The 22,262-nt window shown below is 34.8% G+C and overlaps 1 protein-coding gene across 3 annotated transcripts; it reads right to left on the minus strand.

The window, feature by feature from the left end:
• Positions 1–9,939: 9,939 nt before the first annotated feature.
• On the minus strand, positions 9,940–21,026 carry LOC123549983 (uncharacterized). Of its 3 annotated transcripts, none has more exons than XM_045338429.2 (8): positions 20,831–21,026; positions 20,347–20,444; positions 17,869–17,937; positions 15,590–15,689; positions 13,896–14,003; positions 13,111–13,286; positions 11,159–11,275; positions 9,940–10,176 (listed from the first exon to the last, which is right to left on the minus strand). In XM_045338429.2, the coding sequence occupies exons 1-8, from the start codon at positions 20,862–20,864 to the stop codon at positions 10,081–10,083; spliced, it is 798 nt and encodes a 265-aa protein (XP_045194364.2). In that variant the 5' UTR covers positions 20,865–21,026; the 3' UTR covers positions 9,940–10,080. The 3 variants fall into 3 exon arrangements, with proteins under 3 accessions (XP_045194364.2, XP_045194363.2, XP_045194365.2); XM_045338428.2 differs by having other exon boundaries at positions 20,347–20,447; positions 20,831–21,018; XM_045338430.2 differs by having other exon boundaries at positions 13,908–14,003; positions 20,347–20,447; positions 20,831–21,014.
• Between the last annotated feature and the right edge of the window lie 1,236 nt (positions 21,027–22,262).

The following is a 22,262-nucleotide window of genomic DNA, read 5'->3' on the forward strand; positions in this document are numbered from 1 at the left end:
AATTTAAAAACTGCAAACTTTCTTTTGCAACAGAGTATAGTTCTATAGATATGTTTACGATAAGCTGAATTTAAGTGCGATAGTAAGTCCTTCTTTACGATATTCGGTATGACTTTGGCATTCTCATCAACTTTTTTTTTAAAAACTGAGTTGTATAAAATGAGTACAGTGCTTTAGTGTATAGCGGATTTTAGGGTATGGGCTTCGCATGTATCTGTGCTATACACTGGGTACGTTAAAGAACCAGACTGTCTATTTGTAAAGAACTAAGCTAAGTTAGCCGGCAGGCCTGTATCTAAAATAGGATTTCTCTCTTTCTTTTCTGGGGCCTTTATCTCACAATTTCCCTCTGGTCCTATCGCTCCATGTCTGTACTAGCATAGGATGAATTTTTTGCCCTGTGTGGCTGCGTTTGCTATATCTGTAAAGCGCCTTTGAACGTGTTTATCATGAAAAGGGCGCTATATAAATCTGATATGGTTATAATATGAAATAAGGCACTGCCTCAATCGGGAATCGATCCGACTTCAACTCATCCCATAACATGTGAAAACATTTGACGGCCCCGATAATGTTGTTATAACTTTTGGCCCAACCCTTTGGTATATTTACATTTATGTATTTATGTATGATTGTTGTATGTGTGTGTATAGAATATGTATGTATATACCTACATAAATAATAAATTATTATTAAGCTGAACTGAACATTTGAAAAGAACTTTCTAATGATGGCACGGGCGGAAGGGCACATTTTTCAAGTCGATAAATATCTCATTCGGCATATCGCATATTATCGTAGAAGAATCACGATTTTCGTCGCTTCGCGCAGGATCGATTCCCTTTTAATTCAAAGATAGATTTTTGAATAAAAACAACACTGTCCTCATTTGTACTGATGTGCAAGATGTTGCGGTTCGGCAGGTTATGTGGACATTTATTAGGCACAAGAAAAAAGCGTATTCTTCCAAAAAATCCGAAGTCAGACGCTCTGTGCACGTGCCGGAAGTAAGTACACATTTTTTAATTTGATAATATATCTCATTCAGTATATCGCATGTTACCGCAAAGTGACGAAAATCGGCAGGATCGATTCCCTTATAATAATAATAATAATAATAGTAATAATAATAATTAAAAGAAGAAGAAGAAGAAGAATAACTACGAGCACGTAAAATAACGGTTAAAGATAGACAAAAAATGTATTGAATTAATAACATCAGTTTCATTTCAGTATCAGAAAGCCAAATCAATTGATCTTGTCAGATGTTATATGTTTCAGTTTTTTTCCAATCCACTTAACAAATTTATCAGTACTTGGGATATCCACTATAGAGTTTGTCGACAAATGGTAAAGTTTTAGCTGAGATCCGCATGTTTGGACTGCCGCTTAAAATACGAAAATACTCAAAATATAAAAGTGCGAAAGTTCATAGTTTAAGCGATTTGATTGATTTAGCTGATTACTCTTTACTTTGATGAATTTCTATATATATTTGGTATATGATAATAACAATTTAAAACATTTTGTTTTCAGCATTTCTAGCCTTTCACTTCCTGCGGGACTACCCTTGTCTTGAAGTGTTTTCTTTAGGCAATAAAAATACCTAAATATATTGGGTTGACAACAATGCAATGAAACCATAGTCACGTGACTGAGACACGTGATGAAAACGCTTACATTGCGCAGGCAGACATCAAGTTATACCTACTTTTCCTTTCAATTTACCAAACAGCTTTGACTCAATTTTTGAAGTATATTACAAAATGTACGTAGCTTAAAATCACCCACCCGCAAACATTTCTCTTTACAAGCAAGCAACAATAAAGCTTATTTTCTGGCATGAAAATGGCCTTTACTGCGCAGGAGAAATGCACTATATATCGATATGGGCTACCTTGGAGTGGACTGCGGAGGCAAATCCGGCGAATTACTACCTTCATGCCTAAAAACGTCATTCTGCAAAACCGAAAGGGATTGGCTTTGCTGGAGTCTGCTAATTTCTTGCCTTATTTTTTTATTACTGGTCACTTCTTAGTTTCAAATAGTGAAATTGTAATCCCTTGATGGATGACAGAGTTCTGGACCGGACACTCATGCCATGTTAACATTTCAAAGTCTAGAATTACCTTAACCTTTAAGCTCGGGGTCTGAAATTTATGATACATTGTCTTATTATGGGGTACATTTGTGCAAAGTGATATTAAAATCCCTTGATGAATCTTGGTGAATGACAGAGTTATTGACCGGACGGACATATGACGGAATGACGGGCTGACGGACGGAAAATGCAGCCCTATAGCTCCCGAACCAACAGGGGAGTAACAAGATCAATTCAAGTTTATTTGAAATATCAATCTGTAGAACCTACCTTTTATGTGTTCTTAGAACAATATGATGTCAATGATATTTCGAAATTTTAGCAATATAAATCATTAAATAATTTTACGACATTATCTTATTTCACAAAGTCAAGAAAAGTATATACACATAGTATTGTGTGAAAATAATAGAAACAAATGTGTCTTTAATGACTGAAAGAGCGTAACGTATATCTCATAACTTTTTAAAGTTATTTCATGAATAAAAATAGAACAGAACTATATCAACGGAAGGGTGTTAGTGCCTTGTGCGTTTTTTAAACGATATATTCTGAAAAAAAAAAATCGAAATTTCACTTTAACTAGACTTTCAGCTAATGCAACGATCGAGTTGCATTAGCTGAAATTCTTGTTTTATTTTTATACAATATTTCAGTTGTAGCCAGGATCTATATCTAAATATTCATGAAATGTATATGTTATGCATGTAGGGGATATAACCAGGTCGAAAACCTTACCAATAAGTTCAAAGTAATGAAATACTCGTTAAGTTCGAAAACTACATGGGATCTTTCTATGACTGTATCTCTAACACTAAAGATGACATAGGTACCCGATATTGGTTTCAAATGGTAGTCAGGACTTACTTCTATACATTTATGTAGGCATTGTTTATATTTTCTTGACATAAGAACTAAAACGGGTCGAAAACCGTCCAGTCCTAAACATAGTTGAAATAGTGATATTTTGAGAAGCGAACACTTTTAGGTTATCTTTTATGACCCTCTAAGGCTACCTAAGGTACCTGATCGTGGCCATCTACGTCACTATATAGCCGATAAATAGATTAAGCTACTAGAAATTTCGAAATTCAGACTAAACATTTCGAACGAGAAACTCGAAATATTGATTTAGTATCTCAAAGTTTGACTTACAAACTTCCAATTATTCGAAATTTTGAGTTTATAAGTCAACAGTTCGAATTATGTAAGTCGAAATATCTAGTACGCACATGGCAATTATGCTTTTCCATAATTATCCTACACTTTAGTTCCGTGAATATAAAAACAAAATGGTACTAGTAGCTTCCTCGCTTGGCGCTCAGCATTAAGAGGATAGTGCTAGGACTGGCCAGCCCGGTGTCAGTATAATGTGACTGGGTGGAGTATATTGCCACGTGTCTACGGCGTGATATTCCAGTGAGGCAGCACTATAAAGTTGGGCATTGTGCTCACTGCTACAAGTAGACACCGTTGTTTATATGACCGAAAAATTGTTGTAAAAAGACGTTAAACCCGAACACACACACACACACACACACACACACACACACACACACACACATAAAAACAACACTTTTTTGACGTGACGTCTCACATTAATTGCAACTAAAGTACTAAAAGCATGTATGCTGTTCGCAACCCGTAGGGTAACTACATGTATATTCCCGGCAAACAATAGGCATTTTCAGATGTCGACGGTTGTGCGCTTCAATTGTACAATCGAACCCATGACATCCCGCACTCGAAGCGGACGCTCTACCACTAGGCTACCGAGGCGGTTTCTATACGTTTAGAACAGTCCTCAACAAAAGAATAATTTTATTAAGCACATTAACTTTAAACAAATTTCACCAATCCTTTACCATGTTCATATAAGATATAGTTATCACTTGGAAGAGAATAAGATTTAAAAAATCAGATACACACAGTCCTGATCAATGACAGAACATAAACAGTAAGGTTACTTCATATGTCAGGTAAGAACAAACCTTGCTGTCAAAATTAATTTCATAAGTCATTTAAGTACAGCACTTTGCATTGAAATGTTTTATCACTTCGGTTTGTAAAGACATTTATGATTAGTAAAGTCATGTATATTGAAACGGTTAGGATAGTCATAAATATTGAAATATTTCATCTATCAGATAAGTACATTCTTTAATATTGCAAACATTTTATCAGTCAAGTTAGTATAGTCCTAAACATTGAAAACATTTTATCGGATATGTTAGTACATTCGTAAACATTTAGATCGGTCCTAAACTTTATACCAGTTTAGCAGTCACTCTAGTATAGGGCTTGACATTGACGCACATCATTTGCAGATCAGTTAGTACAGTCCTTTAGTTCAGTGCAGTCTTAAATATAGAACAATTTTATCAGTAAGGTTATTATAGTCCAAATATTAAAACTGATTTCAGCAAGGCTAGTGCAGACCTAACAATTGAAATATTTTCACCTTGCAGTTCGGTATGAAGAGTACCCTACATTAAAAGAATATTAATAATCATGTTAAAGATTGTTTATAGATTGCAACATCCATAAACATGAAATGAGTTTTCCAACTAGTTTAAAGATTCATTTTGTTCAATTTTCATATTTGAAAAATATGTATAGATTAATATATGGGAGAGCGGTGCCTTTAAGTGACAATTAAAGTGGCAAGTTGCTATTAGCTTGAGGGCTTTAGCCCGAGGTCTATTATCTCCATTTTCACTCAAAGGCACCGTACTCCTATGTATTTATCTGTTTATTACATGTTCACCCCTAATACATTAAGAACAGTTTAGTGTGCAATGTTAATCAGTACAAGCATCTACTGGTGTAATATATAACGTTACGTTGAAGATAATAAAACTAAACTTTCCACTGTTTTACCTTCATTCAACGTCATGACGGGCGTTCATTTTCCGCGCGACCCGCCCACTTAGCTCAAGGCAGAGCGCCGATCTGCAGATCGTGGGGTCGTGAGTTCGATCCTCGGGCGGGCCGTATGTTCTACGTGACGATTTGATGAATGACATTGTGTCTGAAAGCATTCATCCTCCACATTTGATTCATGTTGGGAATTTGAAAGTTACTTGCGGAGAACAGCTTTGTACTGGTACAGAATCCAGGAACACTGGTTAGGTTAACTGCCCGCCGTTACATAACTGAAAGACTGTTGAAAGACGGCGTTTAACCCAAAACAAACTAACACATGATTCTCGTGCGAACATCAGGGCCATTATTGATAATGGCACCGGGGTCAATTGTGATAATGTGATAATGCATAAATCAGTGCGATATGAGGAACATTTTCAGCACAAAATTGTTACTATTTATAGGTACTCATGTAATAATAACAATTACTACACATCAATCAGTCTGAGAACATGAAGAAAAATACATATTGTATGTTTGTGTATATAAACAATCCTTTGGAATAATTCCAAAATATTACACAACTAAGCGCAGTACGACACTACATAATACCATAACAGTTAAAAAATGATTGTAATTAACTGTGATAAAGCTCTTTATTGAAAAATACGGATTTATTAGATATTCCTAAAACAGGTTAATATAGTCTGAATGAAAAAAGGCATGTAGATGTCGTCCTCGTTGAAAGATATTTTCATTCAGGCAGCCCAATGCATTGACAGAAAAAATTTAGTCAGGTTAGTTAGATTCTCCACATAAAAATAAGGCCATTAGCCAAAGTTGAATAATCTTTTACAATGACACAATCAGTCGGGTCAGTACAGTCACGATCATCAGATAATTTGTCCAATTTGTGTCATTTCTGTCGTAATGCACTATCTAAAATAACAGTGGAATAATTATCAGTTGCACTTAATATTCAGGTATTGGACTCCTAATAGTAATGTTTAAACAATAACATTTGCTTGGTATATTCTTAAAGTTGACCATGTTTCGCACTGTGTTGCAAATTTTAAACAACTTTTACCGTGCCGTTTTTTTGTAAATTTTGTATAATTTTTTGTATTTCCTCAAGCTCAAGTAGAGACAAATTTAAATGTGATGGCCACTATCTAAAACGTTTGCAGAGAAATTATTACAGCATTAATTTTGATAAAAGAAACATCAGTCTATTGTTAAACAATTATAAAACACAAAATAAAACTGTAAATATAATTTTTTCTAGGGTAAACAGATTTAATGAGACAGAATTCTAACTCCCACATTGAAAAATTAAGGTCGAATCCTGTGGGTCTGTTTTGAATTTTGCTCACTTCATTCAAAAATAACCTTGAGGCAGAAGTAAAACCTACATGCATTTCTTTCACAATATGTATCTAAAGAATGAAGGCAAAATAGAGATCTTTTACCGCTTGTAACTCAGTATTTTCAAAGATGTCTATCTCTACCCCTCCTGATTCAGAGGTAAATTCACTTTGAACAGCGAGAAATCGCTTATAAAATGAAATTTTCCAGTTTTATACAATACATCAATAATAAGTCTTGAAAGAAGTAAAAACTTACTAGAAGAAAGGAAAATATGGAAAAAAATTGGTCCAAGTGGGGCTTGAACCTATGCCCCCCCCCCCACACTCCATGAAAATTGCAGTCAAAGTAGGTTTATGGTAGGAATTGAATACTCTTCAAAAAGGAGATATTCTATTACGGATCCAATACCTTAATGTTTATTCCAATGGGACGGACAAAAAGGATTTAATTTGTATCTTGAGAACCGCAGTGATAGCTTAAAAAGTATTTTCCTAATGTCTTGCACATTTGTTAATGAAACTAATCTGAAATGGAACTTAAACTAACTTTTATATGTTTAAACTCATGAACAATATCAAGTCAAACTAGAAGTCCCGTTTATAGAATCTTATTTCCACCATATATTATAATTGGTTAAAATCCTTGCACACACAATGTAAATGTTCTTCTCTGGCGTCATAATCAGAAACTGAATACAAGATAAATTCTGTCGAATAAAAAGGGCTATTAAAGCAGCTGGAGAAAATTTATATAAAACAACTATTCAAAATGGTTCTCTTCAAGAAAACACAAATGAATCATAGAAAATATTAGATCCAATCATTAATCATGATGTTAAATGCTCATGTAGCCAATCAGATTTCTTCTTATAAAACTTGCTGTCAAGCCCAGCATCTGCATAAACTTGAAACAAAATAGTATCTATTAATATTTTTTTCTGGTTTATTTTCTTAGTAAGAAAGAATGTCGTTTACCTCTGCGACCATAACATATTTGCCTTATTACAGTTTTGAAAATGCATACATTCTTTTTGTCCCGAACACTATCACTGTGACGGCATTGTTGTGTTACATAAAGCACTGTCACTCCAGCGGACACACGAAATAACATTAGCACTTTATATCTATAAGAATCAAATAAAAGATATTTTTGCAAAATGTTGAGCTGAAGTCTATCCTAGTAGTACCTAGATTTTGATGGTTGTTTGTACCAATTCATCTAAAATAATGAAAACTGTAACATGATGATTGATTCTGTATTTGATTAAAAAGAGCTTTAAAACTTACTTAAAACTGTTACAAAGAAGACAACACCATTCATCCTTTCACCTAACGATGTGATATTACTTTTTTTTAAAAATTTGTCTAAAAGACATGACTATGGCAATTAATTTTGAATAAAACACCTTTCAGTCACAGTTTATTCTAACTTCATATCTGCTTAAACTTTTGATTGTCTATATGATACATGACAAAATAAACTTATCTAAAATAAAGATCATTATTTTAGATGGATAATGCAATACATTTCTTATTTCATAATGTATTTCAACTTGGGCTAACATATCCCATGACAACTAAAAATCCAAAGGAATCCGATAGTAATAGTGTGTTCATTCTTTACCAAATGTATAAATTCACAATATTTTAACTATAATGTAAACTGTTTAATAACATATTAACAAAAAATAATCATGGACTGAATTTATTTTGTAAGTCAGATGAACGTTTTTATATGAGGCGAAAGTAGTTTCCTACATGTATTGAACACAATGGTGGGACTTGTTTTGCAAAGCGGCGTACGCCGTTTTACGCCGATTTCAACTTCCGGTTTCACTTTATTGCTCTCGTTTGCGCCGCCGGGGTACGCCGATTGCGCCGGTTCACAGAATGCGGCGAGATGCGGCGAGGTGTAGACAAATATGGCTGAAAACCCCTCGTAAGGAATTTTGAAGTAAGTGAGTGATTATTATTATAAATTAAAAAAAATGTTTGTGTAAAATAACTTTAAATACTTCAAAAAGATAAGAATGCACGTAAACTAACAAAACACTTTTTTTCATAATTGTTTTATTTAACATCTGTAAAAAGACCCTTTAACAGATTATTTAATATGCGCTAGAAGGAACCTTTTGGTGAGCTTAATCTTGTATCACTTATTAATTCTGTAACTACAGACAGCTGTCACAGCAATAGCCGCCATATTTGTTTAACCGGATTGCTCGATTCACTCATCATATAGGCGTAGGCCGGTCATGTGACCGGCTTACCCCGATACGCCAGCGGCGAATGCAAATCAAGCAGGCCCAATGGCTGACAAGGCGTGATTCTCACGCTTCACTAGCCTAACTATATTACACAGATACATCAAATTGAACCCATGAATACGTAGAGAGTAATGTCACGACTGCCACACTCACCTTAAAAAGATATTGTGTTAGGAATTCAGTCTGTAAGAAATAATAATAGTATAATGATAAAAATAACAACTTTATTCAAAGAGGATAACATAGTTGGCTATAGACATTGTACCACATCATCTAATATATTTATTTGAAAATTCCATCCTTAGTATGCCCTTAAGTATAATACAGTGGGAATAAATCCAAAAAAGTGTCGATAACAAAACGCACACTTTTATATGTAGATAATTGTTGTACCTACAATTTATAGAAACTCATGAATGGGATGAATGGGATTAATTAACAGTATATATTTGTGTAATAATCTTCTTGATGATATTATGGATGGTGGTGGTCAGAAGAAAAATGAATGCACAGAACAGGCAATATGGAAATGAACGGAATCTTGAACCTTTTAACGTAACAAAATTAAAAAAAATACAGCACACTGAGTTTGATTTTGTTCATTAGAGATAATGACATGTGCAAAATCCTCACGTTTTAGCCAAACATATTACATAGATATACTGAATGGACGACAGACAAGTACGGGCAAACATATTATGGCCGCAAAGAAATGTTGCTGTGATAGTTGATAAAATCATTTGGAAACAGAACGCAATGTTAAGAGTCTCTCAAACACCTAGCATCTACTTAAATCGAACTCTAATATTATAAATACAGCAGGCCTCTGTGGATGAGTAGTTCAAGCCGCTTACTCCGAATCATTTGCCCCTTATCGCTCTGGGCCAAAAACCTCGCTTGAGCGTAGAATTGTTTCATCAAAGGAAGTCATGCAACTGGCTTACTAAAGGTCGGTGGTTCTAACCAGGTACCTGCCCGAAGCTAAGATACTTCATGATGGGACACCTAGCTTTTTCCTCCAACGTCAAAAGCAGGAAAGTCGCTGGATGACCTATATGGCTGTATCGGCGTGACGCTAAATCCAACATAAATATATCAGCCGCGTCATGAGAAAACCAACTTAGTACCTTTGCGACCAGCATGGATCCAGACTACCCTGCGCATCTGCGCAGTCTGGTCAGGATCCATGCGGTTCGCTAACGGTTTCTCTAATTGCAATGAGCTTTGAAAGCGAACTGCATGGATCGCAAATGCTGATTTTCTAATGGTGCGGCTCAATAATATTATTCAGATACATATAAGAAAGTCCATTTATGAAAATAACAACACTGAGTACAAGTAAGGGGATACCATTTTTGTTTTTCTTGAAAATCGGACAAATCTTTTATATTTGCATTGAATAAATAAAGGCAATTTCACATCAATTCAGTAGGAGAAACCAGTTGATTTTGCCAGAAGTTATATCAGTTTTTCCAATCCACTAAAACAAACTTATCAGCACTTGGGATATATCCGTAGTAGAGTTTGTCGACACATGGTGAATTCTTAGCTGAGATCCGCATGTTTGGATTGCCGCCTAAAATATAGAAAGATTCAAAACAAGTAAAAAGTGTGGTAGTAAAAACATTAAGCAGTTCGATCGATTATGTCGAGTTGTCGATGAACCATTCGTTATCAATGCTGTTTTCATACGCGTATTTTTTTTCGTTTTTTTCACCCATGAGTGTTGATATTCCACGACTGTTGTGTACTTTGTATAACAAAAATTTTGCAAAAGCCGGATGTATTCGTTGATACCCTGGGTAATGATTTTAATTTTCTAATTGGTTACTTTTTACTTTCAAATATTCATTCGAGATGATGCATTTTCCAAATGTGTGTTGTGTTATCGCGCATATACTAAGACTACAATTAATTTCAGTATAACTATGTTCCATTTTGTAGGCACCCTTTTCTAAAGTGTGTTAAACTCTTAATATCAAGGTTTTTTTGCAAAAAATCTTTACAGAGACATTATCACGTTTTGTGTGTTATATGTGCCATGTACAATGAAGTTTATTTGATAATCATGAGATCATTATCATATATATTTGAGCCGTGCCATGAGAAAACCAACATAGTGGGTTTGCGACCAGCATGGATCCAGACCAGCCTGCGCATCCGCGCAGTCTGGTCAGGATCCATGCTGTTCGCTTTCAAAGCCTATTGGAATTGGAGAAACTGTTAGCGAACAGCATGGATCCTGACCAGACTGCGCGGATGCGCAGGCTGGTCTGGATCCATGCTGGTCGCAAACCCACTATGTTGGTTTTCTCATGGCACGGCTCTGTTGTAAGTGTGATATGACCGAATTAACATTTTGTTTAATAAAGTTTTGTGCTGTGTGTTTCGACACTATCTTGATGTGACGGATTTGTAAACAGGCCGTTTGGTTATAAAACTGTACACGGGGACGAATTAGATAGATAAAAATTGTTTTTTTATTCAAATTGAATATGAACTTAGCAAATGACTGATATAAACATCATTGTACAGAAAAAATTCTATAGATAGTTTACCTGAAATCCGCCTATTTCACATTTTATAAAAACGCCGGCGATGGTGGCGCCACCAAAGACTGGTGTTATGGCAGCTACCGCCGTGTAACTAGGCACACGGGGACAGTTCTCCATGACCTAAAAACAGGCATATTGCTTTGAAACCTATTTAAGTGTATGTTTTACATTTATCTGAAACATAAAAAAGGCTTATATTCTTGCAAGTAGAATACTGACCTTAAAATATGCATATTGCTTTAAAACCTATTTAAATGAATATTTTACATTTATTTGAAAAATAAAAACACTTACATTCTTTCAAGTAGAATATTTGGAACGTTGATTTTAATTTCTCAGCCGCTCGATATACCGACTAATGAAATACTATTTTATGGACTTGAGATCTTTGTCTTCGAAATAGAAAGTTGAACACTTAGATTAAGTTGACAAATATTCGATATATATAGGAACTAGAGGTAACTTCTTAAAATCATACGGCATAGACAGCAACTGAAGAAATGATCCTTTAAAGGCACTGGTCATCAGATAATAATGATCAAAACATATGATAACATATGTGGAGTAACTTGAACTATTATTCATTGTCACTTTAGTCGATGTTAGAAAGTGCAGTGAAATTTCTTCTTTTTCGCATTCAATTCAATAGCAAAACTAATGCTTTTGGCATTTCTATAGTGGAACTAATGCTATTTACATTTCAGTAGTGTTACTAACGCTTTTGACATTTCAATATCGTGACTAACGCTGTTGACATTTCAATAGTGTGACTAAAGCTTTTGACATTTCATTGGTGTGACTAATGCTTTTGACATTTCAGCGGGGTGACTAACACTTTTAATATTTTAACAGTGTGAGTAACGCAGTTGACATTTCAATAGTGTGACTTATGCTTTCGACATTTCAGTAGTGTGACTAACACTTTTGGCATTTCAGTAGTGTGACTAATGCTTTTGACATTTCAGCTGTGTGACTAACATTTTTGGCATTTCAGTAGTGTGACTAATGCTTTTGACATTTCAGCAGTGTGACTAACGCTTTTGACATTACAGTAGTGTGACTAACGCTTTTGACATTACAGTAGTGTGACTAACGCTTTTGACATTTCAATAATGTGGCTTACGCTTTTGACATTTCAATAGTGTGACGAATGCTTTTGACTATTCAACAGTGTGACTAACCCTTTGGACATTACAATAGTGTGACTAATGCTTTTGAAATTTCAGCTTTGTAATAAACCTTTTGAGATTTCAATACTGTGACTAACGCTTCCGACATTTCAGTAGTGTGACTGATGTTTTAGACATTTCAGCTGCGTAACTAACGCTTTTGAAATTTCAATACTGTCACCAACGCTTTTGACATTTCAATAATGTGACTATCGCTTTTGATATTTCAGTAGTGTGACTAACGCTTTTGACCTTTTAGTTGTATGCCTGACGCTTTTGGCATTTAAATAGTGTGACTAAGGCTGTTGACATTTTAATAAGTGTGACTAACGCTTCTGACATTCCAACATTTGATTAATGCTTTCGTCATTTCAGCAGTGTGACTAACGCTTTTGCTTTTGACATTTCAATAATGTGACTAACGCTTTTGACATTTCAAGAGTATATCTAACGGTTTTGACATTTCAATAGTCTGACGTATGCTTTTGACATTTCAGTAGTGAGACTAACGCTTTTGACATTACAATAATGTGACTTACACTTTTGACATTTCAATAATGTGACTAACGCTTTTGACATTTCAATAGAGTGACTAACACTTTTGAGGGAGTTCTAAATATTTTTCCATTCTGAAAGCGCGTTTGTATACATACATATTGCATGGAACACTCCGAGTAACGTTGTTCCTACATCTGGTTCAAAATAACATGAAGCCACTTTCTAAATTTTGAAATAAATGCATAAATCAGGATGATCCTTTAAGTATGGTACCCAAAACTGATATACCTTTTCTCCTGGTATCCAGTTAGTTAAAGCCAGAGCACAATATTCTTGAACTAGCGCCTCGCTGGGCTGGTGTACACCGTCCGGACATACTTGGGTGCCAGGATGAGACACGCTGCTCCCCGTGACTAATCCTGATAACACATCCATGTTGTTACACCCTTTAGAATCAAGGGGTGCTATGAGTAAGAAAATAGAATAAATAATATTTAAAACATAGCACAGAGTGAGATTATGAAAGAAATCATGAAAGATACCTTGAGAACTGAACATTTTTGTACGTTTCCCGCTAATGTATTGCGTACTAGAACTGAAATAATAACGCCTGGAAAACGCTTCAGCAGGTAACATTTATCAATTGTTTCCTTGGAATGTTTGATGACTTGACTTGAGAATGTCATCACTTGAAAAAACTAAAGCTTTTTTATGTTGTTGACTGTTAGTATAATGAAATTTATTCTCTAAAAGAAAGCAATGCGCTAGTGCGAAAATGACGTGCGCCGCGTTTGATTAAATTTTGCTGATTTTGTAAAAACTGGTACCTTTGAACTGTTATAGTAATTCCCTTAATTGTTCGTAACTTTTCACATTCTTAGAACTGCAATAACTATTATGGCACAATTAGAAATTATTGAAACCTGATGTAATAATGTAAAAATAATAAAGAAGAGCCAAAACGTTATGTCTTGAACGATTAAAAATTAATTTCCTTGATCGAACTTAGGAGTATTTAAAAATTAGTATGTCTAACATTTTAAAGCAAGACTTTGAGTTAGATTGTGAATCACCTTTAGTAGTACCTTTAATTCTTGTTGTCGTCGTCGGTTTTGTTGTCGTTGTTGCTGCCGTTGGTATCTGTGCTGTTGTTGCTGTGTTGGTAGTATTGAAGTATTGAGCTGAAATATTAAATCATCACGGCGCTGACAGTATCGAGTGTATAAAAAAGGTGCAAAGTTTAATTCAATACATGTATGTAATTCAGTGGACAAGCATTGAATGCCACGAACAGGATTCTCAACAAGAGCAGAAATGACTGTGAGGTTATGAAATTAGGTTTAGAGGTAATTCTTACCATGCAACAATAACATTGGCTAATTTTGAAATTATCCTCAACCAATCAAATTTTGCAGGTTATATATTTATATATTTGCCCAATTGCACTTTATTCTAGAACCCTTTTCCACATTCTGGTATGGTATTAAAAGTGAAAAAGTTTTCATTAAGCGGCAGACTAGTCTAACTATATATGTATTAAAAGAATGAAATAGATGACATCAAACGGAACAAATCCCAAATAAAACCCCAGATGTACAACTTTATTTGCTGAGAATCATTTAATCAAAATTTAATTACTGTAGGTCAAATACCTCTTGAGATTCTTGCAACTAACTTTTAGGGCCTTATTTTTGACAAAATCAAGGGACGTAAGTATGGTCCTGCGGAGTGAATTCCGAACTAACCCAAGGTGCACAAACTTACATACTGAATATTTTTTACTTTATTGTTTCTTGTCTATTGACAGGTATGCAACAAAAACTTTTAAGGACTACGTCAAGAACCGAAACTCTGGTCTGGCTGATTGAAATCCTAAACAAAATATAAGGTACACAATTTTCCATACTATATAACAATATTCTAATGTGTCATGACTTTAGGTCAAACACTTTATGAGTGTGATCCTCAAACGTTTATGTCCCTTAATGGTACCTAGCATGTAATGACTGAGCATATACTACCATAAATCCATGTATGATTTACCCTAGCCTCTAGAGTTACTCCAGATATAAACATTCATGTTTACTAGTAGTATGTATATATTTTTCGGGTTTTGGGGTTAGAACAAGGTTGCAGTTATGTTCTGAACAGTGAAACAATCTAAATTTGTACATAACCCTGTATCCTTCTACGATAGCACCTCAAACTCCAGAGCTACCACACGTATCCGATCTTGATCTCAGAGAGTAGCCATGATTTTTATAACCACAAGTTCATTTTGGGTATGTTTATATTTGCTTACCTTGTGGGTGGAAATGTGGCTTAAAAACCTTTCACGCTTAAACATGGTTAAAAAGCGAACACTACACAGTCTTCTTATAAGACCCCTACTGGCTACTGAAGTGCTTAAATACCAAATGTATGCTATTAATTAACTCAAAATTTTGAGTATATATCTGAAAATTTCAAGAGTTTTAAAAAACTAAATAGCATTCACCTGTTACTAACGCTCTTTGTTCAAACGGCTACCTAAGGTACCACGTTCTAATATGGTAGTTTGATAGCTAAAATTTCAAGTTAAGGAACTCAAAAATAGAATATACTTACTTGAAACTTCAAGAATGCGTATGTCAAAATATATACTAAACATCAAAATTTCGAGTAACGTGTCTCAAAACACGAGGAAGTTCGACTTACAAACTTGAAATGTCGTACAAATAATTTGTTTGACGTGACTCCTCATATTTATGATTGCTAAAATACTAACAGCATGCATTCTGGTCACAGCCCGTAGAGTGACAGCATTCTTGACATACAACTGGTCCTTTATCATGATGAAGATGATGATGCGCATCTTTCGAGCAATCCTTAACATGAAATAATTGAAATAATGATTTTTGACAGTACAGTAAAAGACAAGAATAATAGTGACGCAGTCCTAATTATTAAATGAAGATAACCAGGAAGGTTAGTTAATAAATTAGGCCCATGTACTGCATTTATTTTATATGCCACGTTTTTACCATATTTATCATCCCTTTGGTTCGTAGCCTCTTAATACTGAAACAGTCTATCAGTCACGTCAGTGCAGTCCGGAATATGGATTTTAGTTATCAGTCCTTACCTTGAAAACATTTTGACAGTCAGGTTTGTACGTGAGGGTCATTCAAGATAATAATGCATCCGTAGCTACAAATTGGTTAATTCCTATATAAATCTACTTCATATTGTATTCTGATTGTTACAGTTTCATGGGTACTTTTTATTTTGACAACGTTCTTTTCGTTGCCTAGCAACAAAAATATACCGTATAATATGTCGTGTGCGAGTTTTTTTATGGAGCCCTTTGAAATGTTTGGAAATAGTTTCTTTCATAACTGATACAGCGAAAACGTTTTACAAGCAAATATAAAGTGACTAGTAAAAATGCGGAAAATTCAGAATTTTTGTGAATTATTATTGAAAACAAACAAAAGGAACATTTTTGCAGTTTTATATTTTGTAATGTCTGAACTCTTTTAAGCTAACAAAATGCTTTTAGACAAATATGAAAATAAACACCAAAACGTCCTGTTATTACAGACCTCAAAGTAACCAGCCTGGAATGTACAGACCTTCATAATTTCTTTAATAATGTGAAATAAATATGTTTGTGTATATATAAACAGTAATGTGTATAAGATTTACACAAGATCTACTACAAACTAATAAGTTTAGAGGTAAACAAAGTATGACTTGATATGTTTTAGCATCCCTCCCCCTTTACTTATAATTACTTTTCGTGATCCCTCCTCCCTTTATTTTGGCTGCCAGAATTCCAAGGCAGTACACGACTATTTTTCCTTCTAGTATGTGTGTTTGTGTGCTTGTATGTCTAAAGCGGAGCCCTACAGTGTTGTTGTATCTTACTTGTCTGTTTATCTATGTTAGTTAGTTGGGTGTGGTTGTGTAAGTTGATCTTTGGTATATGAATGTCTGTGCTTTTGTGGTTTACGTTGTAGTGTAGCTGTAATTAAGGAACGTAGCACTCCCTTTGTATACTCATCCTTGTTCTACTTTCCCCTTCAAACTCCCCCACCCATTTTCTTCCCCTTACCCCTTTCCCCTTTTTTCTCCCTTTGTATATACTTTGCATAAAATTTAAATGTACTTGTTGGATTTTTTGTAGCAACCCGTCTGTAATATTTTCCGTCAGATCATCTTTTTGTTGTTTGCCTACTTTGCAAATGCGTGGCTCTGAGGCTGTGTTTTGGTGCTCTGTGCTATCGAGAAATTCACCCTTACTTATTATCTTTTATAAAACCACTAAACACTGGAAGATTTTTTGAGTAATGGTTGGTACTGGAACATTTAACCATGATTGCCGCTCTATATACACAGTTTTAGAAGCTAAGTTTAATATGTACGTGTGATAATCATTTCCTAAATCTAAATCAGATTTCAAGTTATAGATTGGGCATGGTGTATCTTAAACAAGATTACCCTAGAATTTGTACTATTCGGGTTATTGCAAAGCATACTAGGTATTACATATAAAGATTGTTTTCATGCGGATAAGCATCACTCAGTATAGTACAAAAAGGAACAAAATGTAAAAGAGAAATCACCAGCAAAGTCAGAACGACTCTTACATATGAACTTTTTTCATTAGTCAGGTCGGTGCATTCATAATAATTAAAATAAATGTTATCAGACTCTAACCTTTACCCTGCTAAATTTCTAAAATAGACTAGTCTATCATTCAATTTGGGCAGTACCATGGATCATTTGAAGGGGTATTCACTGAGAATTTACTAACTGAACAGCAAAAAGTGCAGACCAAGATCTGCCTGCATAGATGTGCTGCCTGATCCTGATCTGCACTGGTTGCAAAGGCAGAATCACTTGCCACCAACAGGTTAAAGGCTAAAATGCTTCAGTTAGTTTATTATAGCAATGAATATCAGATTTGCGTCGTGCCCGGCAACGCGGAATTATGATATAATATGTATCAGTGATCTATGTTTATTTAAATGGGACGTCTTAATATGATGCTAATTAATTTACCTGGTGATGCCCGCAGTTATAACTAAACATGTATTCTCCACCGATGTCTTGCACAGTTGTTGCACAGTGCTGAAATGAAACGTACTAGTTACAACCAACTTTTACATATGACATACAATCTAAATACTATATATATAATGCCTTGTAAAAAAGGAGATTTTTTTTAGCCTTTTTGCATAAGCAAGATCAGGCGTCAAATTTAAGAAAGTGGCATCTTGTGAAGACATTTTTTTTTTCAAAATCTGACAATAATGTTTCAAAATAAGCATTAAATAAATCAGATAAAACATGTCTTTCTGGTTGCTCCGTTAAGACTGATTTTGATTTTCTGATATTCTAGAAAAGAAAAGAACTAATTTTTGCATCAGACACAAATTAAGGATTGTATGCTATTTTTGTGCATTTAGACGGGTAAAAATTACAATGGGACTTCATGCATATCATCTAAGTGTTGCAGCTCTTCTCTGATGTTTTACAAGAAAAAGAAATGCGGTTTAGCTAAACTGTTTACAACTTATTCATTTGAAATGATGAAAATACCGAGCCTAATTTGAATATCAGGATATTACACGAGCTTCTTTCCATACTGAATTAATTAATAGGTTGAATAAAACAATAAAGTACGAGACTCTGTCGATCATTTTATTAATTGTTTTCAACGAATTTAATAGATTCAATGTGATAGGCACACATGTAATATTCTTTTTATCACATGCTAGCTTTTCCTGCTGAAACATCAATTTATGTTCATTCTTTACCTATTATAGACCAAGTCAATTCGTATCACGTCTATTTTAATTAATACGACGTTAACGTCAAAGCTTTACACTAGTGTAATACCAACATTATGTAATGGCTTTATTTGACTCCAACGGCGTCGAACATGTGATAATATTGTTTTCTCCATATATCCTAAACGAATTGGTTTATACTAATTTGTTTAAGCTCGATTGGGATGAAAGCTTCAAGCTTATTGGAACTACTCTCGAGTCCGCCTCCTGGAAAAACCAGTACTGGTGTCATATGTGAAGTCATGGTCGTGATCCCAGAGGGGCTCGAGCCCAAGACCTCTGGATTGAGCGGCCGACACCTTATCCACTAGATCACCGCTCCCCCTATAAACGAATTAAAAGACCCGTCCTCAATTAATGTTTAAAGACGCACAGGTAGAATGTTCCTTGAGCATTTATCAAAAAAGCTCCTAAAACAAAAACCGTTGAACTCCAGTCGAGTTCTTCACATGAAAATAACAAGAGTGCCAGAATGTCGCAAAATACACCCGTCATAGCAAATTTCTTTACACTAGCACCTGTATTTGCAAATGGAATTTTAATTCTGTGGTTGCGTAGTAATTACTGTAATTCTTTTGTTTTTCTAAATAAAAAAACAACAACAACAAACAAACAAACAAACAAAAACAAAAAAAGATACCTCCTTGCCAGGTAGATATACCTTAAAATACACCTTAAATTTGAAAGTAACATCTATGTTGTACCACAAAAAGTGGTCTTGGGTTTTTCCCTAAGGGCAATTAAAAAAAAATAACTAAAGGATAATAACTAAAGTAATAACTAAAGGAGTTAATCTTAAACAAACTAAATAAATGAACAAAACAAAATTCTAAGACCACACAAAAATCCTTACCAGGTAGAGACAGGTTAAAATACACCTCAAAATTTGATGTAACATGAATGTTGTACTACAGAAAAGTGGTCTCGATTTTTCCCTACGACTAGTAATGAAGAAGTTACAATAAAAGCTTTTTATAGTAACAACAATGGGAAGTAATTCTAAAGTAGGGATCTGCGCAGGACACTCCGTCTCATGATGATTTACAATTGTGCCAAGTAATATCAAATTCCCTCCATGCATGAAGAAGAAATGCAAAGTCATTCTTGTATCTGACCTTTTGGCCTCTAATTGTGACCTTGACCTTAGACTTAGGGACCTGATTCTTGTGCATGCCACTACATCTCATTAAGGAGAACATTTGAGCCAAGTTACATTAAAATCCCTCGTTGCATGAAGAAGATATGCTCCGGACAAAGTCAATCCTGAATTTGACATTTGACCTCTAAGTTTGACCTGGACCTTAGACCTAAGGAACTGGTTCTTGTGCATGACAATCCGTCTCATAATGGTGAACAACTGTGCCGAGATTCATCAAAATCCCTCCATGCATGAAGAAGATATGTTCCGAACAAAGTCTGTGTACGCGGCCCGCCCATCCGCCCGCCCGTCAGAGGCGTTCCAGTTATACGTCCCGTTTTTCAAACGGGCGTATAATTACATCATGATCGTTAACCATAATGTTAAATGGGTAAACCATATTCCTTCGCACAGTCTATCAAATTCCTTCTATGAAAACTTGTAGCCGCCCTCTACACAGGCTTTAGTTTTAGACAAAATCAGATCCTTCGATATTTTTCATAAGTAAGAAGAATATCAGTTTCGTCTGCAACAATAGCAAGCTTTTACCTGTTGACAATGTTGAAAATTCCTACACTCTGTTGGTCCTCTAACACTATCACAGTGACGGCATTGTAATGTTATTCCTAGTACTGGCTCATGAGCAGCTACTAAAACGTAACATATAGTAATTTTAGTTTATTCACTTCTATCTAAATTAAATAAAAATCATTCTGTTTAGCTGACGTTTTCAGTGTTTCCTATATGTTATCTCATTCTTATAGGCTGGTGCATTTATATGGAGGAGCCAACGCACAAGACAACAAATAAAGCAATACTTGTTGTTTACGTAAAGTCATGAATGAGACGTCCTGGTATGTTGGCAAGTTAGCGCATATTAAATGCGCCAGACGAGATAGTAGAATTCAGCCACCGTATTCCCACCAATGAAACGGTCGTTGATTTTCTGTATGGATTTAACTAGAAGTGCAAACTTTTACATGATGTAATTTTCTTATTTGATTTACGAAAATGAACTTTAAAATAAACTTACTGAACACTGTATAAAACAAAACAACACCATTCATCTTTTTGTCACTTGTGCGATTTTATCTGTAAAAATGATAATATTGTTGAACTTTCACTAACACAGATTATGTTTGAAGCCGTCGTTTTAATATAGATTTCATTTGACCCAGTTTAATTTAACTTCCTGACAGAAGAAGAATTCTTTATGATTTCGCTGCTGTATATTATGTTATAAATGAATTATTCATGTTTTCAAAGGACAGTTCAATTTGTTTCTTATTCCATATGTAATTTCGCCTTTGTTTCAATGTGACTTCAAACTCTAAGGAAATTAGCAGTAACGCTGTGTGTATTTTTTAGATTATTTATACGAGTAGATGTCGTAAAATGAATAAATGATAACATTGCTCTGCTCGAGGTGGTTAATATTTTGATATATTATAAAAGGAAAGCAGTCAAAAAGTGCCGGTCTGAGTCAAATTGATAACTGCCATTATTTGTATTATCACCTTCGAAGTACTATAGTTATTTTTAATCTAAAACTATTTTTCTACTGTTAAAAATGCAGATGTATTGCAAATTTATGGACTAGGTGAGGTAGCTATGGTATTGAAACATTGCCCGGGTCGTTTATTCCAAATGCAAGGTGTGTGGCACTACATATAATGTCTCTACCATTTAAATTGAATGGTCCAGGAAATTATTTATATCAATTACACACTGGATAACCGGCTATCCTGACGCCCGCTGGAAATGTAACCCAGCTGGAAATGTAACCCAGCTGTAAATTGGTAGGTAAAGTTTTTCATTTATTTCTATTAAAACGAAGCTGATTCTTGCAAATCAACTTGACAGTTTTGTCAAGGAATGACCATGGCTTACATTTACAATTTCTGGGCCAAATACGATCGTTATGTTTTGAGATATTCGCTAACAATTTCTTCAGTTTGAAAAATCAAGCAAAAATCCAAAGTTTTGCGCAAATTGTTTTGTTTATGAACAACCTGTGAAAACTTTTGTCATCTGGTTTAACAGATGTGTCCTTTCAGAACACCTGTGTGAAGTTTCCGGGTTCTATGTTACTCCTGAAAAAGTATATTAGCTGTTAAATAGGCATGGTCGAGAAAAAAAGACTGTCGAAAACGGTCGCTGTGTTTGAAATAGGCAGTCGTTGAAGTCAGCTGTCGGCTATCGAGAATACAACTGTCTTGTAGACATGTTATATGCCCCGTAGTGTCTCCTCTTTATGTATATTTTGTATCTGTTTAGTCTGTCAGTGTTTTTGCGATTTCTTTCGTCTTTCATTTGTGTAGAATGTGTATACTTGCAGTCAGTAAACAGTTTGTATATACTTGTGTAACTATGGTCCTTATTGCCATGTCGAGTAATTCTGGTTGATTTCATTATCTTTGTCCTTTTGGTTTAGGGTCTAAAAGTTGCTTTGTTCCTTTCGTCCG

Source organism: Mercenaria mercenaria, chromosome 6 (assembly GCF_021730395.1).
Source record: "Mercenaria mercenaria strain notata chromosome 6, MADL_Memer_1, whole genome shotgun sequence".
Lineage (NCBI taxonomy): Eukaryota > Metazoa > Mollusca > Bivalvia > Venerida > Veneridae > Mercenaria > Mercenaria mercenaria.